Source organism: Oncorhynchus kisutch, linkage group LG9 (genome assembly GCF_002021735.2).
Source record: "Oncorhynchus kisutch isolate 150728-3 linkage group LG9, Okis_V2, whole genome shotgun sequence".
Classification (NCBI taxonomy): domain Eukaryota; kingdom Metazoa; phylum Chordata; class Actinopteri; order Salmoniformes; family Salmonidae; genus Oncorhynchus; species Oncorhynchus kisutch.
In genome coordinates this window covers 41,866,546-41,874,045 of record NC_034182.2, presented here as the reverse complement: position 1 = coordinate 41,874,045, position 7,500 = coordinate 41,866,546, and the positions used below count along the sequence as shown (strand labels likewise).

Sequence of the window (7,500 nt, the reverse complement as noted above, 5' to 3'; positions counted from 1 at the left end):
TGTCATAACTCTGTTGTTGATTACTAGATGTTACGATACAGAGTAGGTTATCTTGTCATAACTCTGTTGTAGATTACTAGATGTTATGATACAGAGTAGGTTATCTTGTCATAACTCTGTTGTAGATTACTAGATGTTACGATACAGAGTAGGTTATCTTGTCATAACTCTGTTGTTGATTACTAGATGTTATGATACAGAGTAGGTTATCTTGTCATAACTCTGTTGTAGATTACTAGATGTTATGATACAGAGTAGGTTATCTTGTCATAACTCAAATACACTACTACAGTTCACAAAATCTGTGTCATATAATACAACTGGCTGCCAGTAGTTTTCCAGTCTGAGGCAATGTGACATGAAACTTGTAGTAGGAACAACTAGAGCTAACACAATGTCACAGATGGTAGCAGACACTGTTGTTTCAACTGCAAGTACTACAAAACACTTGTCATCCTTATCTTAAACACTAAAGGTCCCAAAAATGCAGCTGTTTTTTTTTATCCAATTCATCAAATAAGTTCTGGATAACAGTTAAAGTGCTGTGATTGTTTTCAAATGCTCAACAAAAAAAAAGAAACCAAAATAGCTTGTTATTAAACAGAGAGCAATTTCTCAATCAAGACTTTTGCTCGGACTGTCTGGGAGTGGTCTGACTTCACGGCCTAATCGGAGGGATCTATAACCTGAATACAAGCTGTTATTGGCAAGAGAGGTTTGAAACTCTCTTTGTTATGGGTCTATTTTAACTTATACTGCTAATGTTGTCCTAAACCCTAAACATCCATGACAAGCAAAGCATTTCTGGCAGCCTTCTCTAACAGCTCTTACACTTAAAGGGCATTAATCATCATTTTCACAATTTCACAGTATTATTATTCCAACTTCATAGTGTGGAAATATATATAAAACACAGGGAAATCACGTTTTTGACAGCACTGGGCCTTTAATAATAATACATTTAAATCATTTGTAAAGCGCATTTCTCAAACCGAAGGTGCTAAACACAAATTATTCTAAATCTTCGGAGAGTGCATAGTTAGTAATACGACACTTATAACTCTTGTCTTAAACTACATACAAAAAAGGAATAGAGATGGGATTATGTGTCACATATTATAAGTCCTTAGCTTCTTTGTCTCTCTATGTTGATAAGGCACAACAAGAGGTGAGTGCTTGCTGAGTTTTACTGAGTCAGAATGTTAGAATGTCAGTGTCACCAACAGACACACAGAGGAAAGTGGTTTAGTAATTAGGTGACACCATTTCAAATATGAGTCAGAGAAAAATCACACATTACATTTTTTTATGATTTGTGTCACAGCAGGACCTGTTTCCCTGCCTCCCTCTCTCTCTATACCCATCAGCCTCCCTCCAACCTCCCCCCCTCTCTCTATACCCCTCAGCCTCCCTCCAACCTCCCCCCTCTCTCTATATCCCTCAGCCTCCTAACCTCCCTCCAACCCTCTCTCCCACCCTCTCTCTACACCCCTCAGCCTCCCTCACTCCCTCCAAATCCACTGCCTCGTTCAATTTTTTTTGACCCCAAATCAATCAATAAATCAATCAATACCTCGTCATTGAAGGTAACAATGGCGACTCGGCGGAGAGGTGAAGTCTTAAGTAGAGAGGACAGTGCCCTCTGGAGGGCATCCTGAATACTCTACAGAAAGAGAGAGAGAGCAGAGCGAGAAGAGGAGAGAGAGAGAGAGAAGTTAGAGGAGAAAGAGAGAGAGAGCAGAGAGAGACGAGACAGAGAGAGAGAGAGAGACCGGAGAGCGAGAGACAGAGAGAGCGAGAGAGAGAGACAGAGAGAGAGAGAGAGAGAGAGAGAGAGAGAGAGAGAGAGAGAGAGAGAGAGAGAGAGAGAGAAGAGCATTGACATATCATTCCTTTTAATAGAAGCCTTCTAGCATTTTACGTTTCCAGACTCTGCATTCCATCTGAAATAGACTTTTTAGGAGGTGGATAATCTTTCATACTGCAAATAGATTGTGGCTCAATGTAATTGTCTGCATCATTTCCAATCCCCATATATACATTTTTAGAAATATATATATACAGTGGGCTCCATAATTACTGGCACCCCTGACTGGCACAAACAATAATAAAAATATATAAACAATATAATTATAGAGAGAAACTCAAAATATCAAGGTGAGAAATACTGTATTAATGTTTCAATGGAACCAACAAACATCATACAATTAGTCAGAATGTTAGAATGACAGTGTCACCAACAGACACACAGAGTGGAGTGGTTTAAGTAATTAGGTGACACCATTTTAAATATGAGTCAGAGAAGTCACAGCAGGACCTGTTTAGAGAGAGGGGGAGGGAGGGAGGGGGGCTGAGGGGTATAGAGGGAGGGAGGGAGGCTGAGGGCTATAGAGGGAGGGAGGGAGGGAGGGAGGGAGGGAGGGAGGGAGGCTGAGGGCTATGGAGGGAGGGAGGGAGGGAGGGAGGGAGGGAGGGAGGGAGGGAGGGAGGGAGGGAGGGAGGGAGGGAGGGAGGGAGGGAGGGAGGGAGGGAGGGAGGGAGGGAGGGAGGGAGGAGGGAGGGAGGGAGGGAGGGAGGGAGGGAGGGAGGGAGGGAGGGAGGGTGAGGGCTATAGAGAGAGGGAGGTTATCTTGTCATAACTCTGTTGTTGATTACTAGATGTTACGATACAGAGTAGGTTATCTTGTCGTAACTCTGTTGTTGATTACTAGATGTTATGGTACAGAGTAGTTTATCTTGTCATAACTCTGTTGTTGATTACTAGATGTTATGGTACAGAGTAGGTTATCTTGTCATAACTCTGTTGTTGATTACTAGATGTTATGATACAGAGTAGGTTATCTTGTCATAACTCTGTTGTTGATTACTAGATTTTATGGTACAGAGTAGTTTATCTTGTCATAACTCTGTTGTTGATTACTAGATGTTATGGTACAGAGTAGGTTATCTTGTCATAACTCTGTTGTTGATTACTAGATGTTATGATACAGAGTGGGTTATCTTGTCATAACTCTGTTGTTGATTACTAGATGTTATGGTACAGAGTAGGTTATCTTGTCATAACTCAAATACACTACTACAGTTCACAAAATCTGCGTCATACACAACTGTCTGCCAGTAGTTTTTCAGTCTGAGGCAATGTGACAGGAAACTTGTTGTTTTACCATAGTTCTAGGTAAATGTTGCAAATGCATGCGTGTTACCTCATTTTTATACCCTAGCGAAACAAGAAGTGATGTAATGGCTCAATATAGTTCCTTAAGACTTAGATTCATTAAAATAAGTGGAATTAAATTCCTGGTATAATTTTGATAGATGTTTTTTTTTACAATAATCTGTAGGGGTGAAACCCTGACTTGGAGGACATTGATTTGTAATTAAATCAGTAAATTATTTTGGTTCCATTGAAACATTAATAATGTACAGGATTTCTCACGTTGGTATTTTGAGTTTATCTCTATAATTATAATTATATAAAATAATTATATTGTTTATCTATATTTTTAAGTATCGTTTGTGCCCATTGTGTATATTATTTAAAAAATAAATAAATATATATATATATATATATATACAGTATATTGTGGCTGCTTTGCATTATGTATTGGTCTCCACCTTTTTGCCCTTTCTGCTGTTGTCTGTGCCCAACAATGTTTGTACCCTGTTTGGTGTTGCTACCATGTTGTGTTGCTGCCATGTTGTGTTGTTACCATGTTGTTGTCATGTTGTGTTGCTACCCATGCTGTGTTGTCATGTTGTGCTGTTGCCATGTTGTGTTGCTACCATGTTGTTGTCATGTTGTGTTGCTACCATGCTGTGTTGTCATGTTGTGTTTTTACCATGTTGTGTTGTCATGTGTTGTTGCCTTGCTATGTTGTCATCTTAGGTCTCTTTTTATGTAGTGTTGTGTTGTCTCTCATCATGATGTGTGTGTTTTGTCCTGTATATTTATTTAATACATTTTAGTAGGCCTTTTGCCTTTTGGTAGGTCATCATTGTACATAAGAATTTGCTCTTAACTGACTTGCCTAGTTAAATAAAGTTAAAATAAAATAATCAAAATATTATTAAACAATATACTGTATATATATATATATATAAATTATTAAACAATGACTATATATATATATATATATATATACAGTATATTGTTTAATAATTGTTTAAATATTCTATTTCAACTTTATTTAACTAGGCAAGTCAGTTAAGAGCAAATTCTTATGTATATAATATATTTCTAAATTAATATTATATTATATAATATATTTATTATTATTTTCCCCTACCCCTACCACCCCTCCCTTAATTGGAGCAAACTAATGGACAACAACACTTCCAGTGTCACGTTCTGACCTTTATTTCCTTTGTTTTGTCGTTATTTAGTATGGTCAGGGCGTGAGTTGGGTGGGCAGTCTATGTTTGTTTTTCTATGATTTGGGGTATTTCTATGTTTCGGCCTAGTATGGTTCTCAATCAGAGGCAGGTGTCATTAGTTGTCTCTGATTGAGAATCATACTTAGGTAGCCGGGGTTTCACTGTTTGTTTGTGGGTGATTGTCTATGTTAGTTACTTGTGTTCAGCACAGTTCTCATTATAGCTTCACGGTCGTTATTCATTTATTGTTTTTGTATCGTTTGTATTCAGTTGTTCAGTGCTTTCTTTTATTAAAAAATCATCATGAACACATACCACGATGCATTTTGGTCCGCTTCATACGACGATTGTGACATCCAGCTTATACATACTATATAATTTTACGGACACAGTATATTTTACATTAGTTACGTGGTGTTTTTTTGTCCCATTCTTCAGCTCTACTCAACCCCTCCCATCTATCTCTGAACCCCATCCAGTCCCATTCTTCAGCTCCACTCAGCCCCTCCCATCTATCTCTGAACCCCATCCAGTCCCATTCTTCAGCTCCACTCAACCCCTCCCATCTATCTCTGAACACCATCCAGTCCCATTCTTCAGCTCTACTCAACCCCTCCCATCTATCTCTGAACCCCATCCAGTCCCATTCTTCAGCTCCACTCAACCCCTCCCATCTATCTCTGAACACCATCCCGTCCCATTCTTCAGCTCCACTCAACCCCTCCCATCTATCTCTGAACACCATCCAGTCCCATCCTTCAGCTCCACTCAACCCCTCCCATCTATCTCTGAACCCCATCCAGTCCCATTCTTCAGCTCCACTCAACCCCTCCCATCTATCTCTGAACCCCACCCAGTCCCATTCTTCAGCTCCACTCAACCCCTCCCATCTATCTCTGAACACCATCCAGTCCCATTCTTCAGCTCTACTCAACCCCTCCCATCTATCTCTGAACCCCATCCAGTCCCATTCTTCAGCTCCACTCAACCCCTCCCATCTATCTCTGAACCCCATCCAGTCCCAATCTTCAGCTCCACTCAACCCCTCCCATCTATCTCTGAACCCCATCCAGTCCCATTCTTCAGCTCCACTCAACCCCTCCCATCTATCTCTGAACACCATCCAGTCCCATTCTTCAGCTCTACTCAACCCCTCCCATCTATCTCTGAACCCCATCCAGTCCCATTCTTCAGCTCCACTCAACCCCTCCCATCTATCTCTGAACACCATCCCGTCCCATTCTTCAGCTCCACTCAACCCCTCCCATCTATCTCTGAACACCATCCAGTCCCATCCTTCAGCTCCACTCAACCCCTCCCATCTATCTCTGAACACCATCCAGTCCCATCCTTCAGCTCCACTCAAGCCCTCCCATCTGTCTCTGAACACCATCCAGTCCCATCCTTCAGCTCCACTCAACCCCTCCCATCTGTCTCTGAACACCATCCAGTCCCATTCTTCAGCTCCACTCAACCCCTCCCATCTATCTCTGAACACCATCCAGTCCCATTCTTCAGCTCCACTCAACCCCTCCCATCTGTCTCTGAACACCATCCAGTCCCATTCTTCAGCTCCACTCAACCCCTCCCATCTGTCTCTGAACACCATCCAGTCCCATCCTTCAGCTCCACTCAACCCCTCCCATCTGTCTCTGAACACCATCCAGTCCCATCATTCAGCTCCACTCAACCCCTCCCATCTATCTCTGAAAACCATCCAGTCCCATTCTTCAGCTCCACTCAACTCCTCCCATCTATCTCTGAACACCATCCAGTCCCATTATTTCAGCTCCACTCAACCCCTCCCATCTATCTCTGAACACCATCCAGTCCCATCCTTCAGCTCTACTCAACCCCTCCCATCTATCTCTGAACACCATCCAGTCCCATCCTTCAGCTCCACTCAACCCCTCCCATCTGTCTCTGAACACCATCCAGTCCCATTCTTCAGCTCCACTCAACCCCTCCCATCTGTCTCTGAACACCATCCAGTCCCATCATTCAGCTCCACTCAACCCCTCCCATCTATCTCTGAACACCATCCAGTTCAGGTGTCTATTTGCCATATATTTTTCAACTGTGCTGTGATGTTTCACAAAAGTTCTGAATCTATATAAAGTACACTGTATATTTTACATTAGTTATCTTGTTTATTTTAAATGTTTTGTTCCAACGTTCAGCTCCTTTAGTAGACCCTCATTATCCAGATACAGAATCTGAAGAACACTGGGACAAACATACATACCTGTAGTCGGGAGACATAGGTTGCTGACCTCATAGGATTCCCTGGGGTGACCTGGGAAGAAAATGTAGATGCAGTGGGATTGAGGTATAGCCATAGTTTGTAGACAGACAGACAGACAGACAGACAGACAGACAGACAGACAGACAGACAGACAGACAGACAGACAGACAGACAGACAGACAGACAGACAGACAGACAGACAGACAGACAGACAGACAGACAGACAGACAGACAGACAGACAGACAGACAGACAGACAGACAGACAGACAGACAGACAGATTGAGATACAGCCATAGTTTGTAGACAGACAGATTGAGGTACAGCCATAGTTTGTAGACAGACATATTGAGGCACAGCCTTAGTTTTTGAACAGACAGACAGACAGACATATTGAGATACAGCCGTAGTTTGTAGAAAGACAGACAGACAGACAGACAGACAGACAGACAGACAGACAGACAGACAGACAGACAGACAGACAGACAGACAGACAGACAGACAGACAGACAGACAGACAGACAGACAGACAGACAGACAGACAGACAGACAGACAGACAGATTGAGGTAGAGCCATAGTTTGTAGACAGACAGACAGACAGATTGAGGTACAGCCATAGCTTGTAGACAGACAGACAGACAGACAGACAGACAGACAGACAGACAGATTGAGATACAGCCATAGTTTGTAGACAGACAGATTGAGGTACAGCCATAGTTTGTAGACAGACATATTGAGGCACAGCCTTAGTTTTTGAACAGACAGACAGACAGACATATTGAGATACAGCCGTAGTTTGTAGAAAGACAGACAGACAGACAGACAGACAGACAGACAGACAGACAGACAGACAGACAGACAGACAGACAGACAGACAGACAG

General features: G+C 42.0%; 1 protein-coding gene across 4 annotated transcripts in view; it reads right to left on the bottom strand.

The window, feature by feature from the left end:
• LOC116375314 (circularly permutated Ras protein 1) overlaps positions 1-7,500 on the bottom strand; it is a 41,729-nt gene that overhangs the window by 18,264 nt on the left and 15,965 nt on the right. For all 4 annotated transcript variants that reach the window (XM_031832615.1, XM_031832614.1, XM_031832616.1 and 1 more), the window contains exons 7-8: positions 6,620-6,670; positions 1,574-1,663 (exon numbers count right to left, since the gene is read on the bottom strand). In XM_031832615.1, the coding sequence (XP_031688475.1) occupies positions 1,574-1,663; positions 6,620-6,670 (141 nt within the window). The remainder of the gene's footprint in view (positions 1-1,573; positions 1,664-6,619; positions 6,671-7,500) is intronic.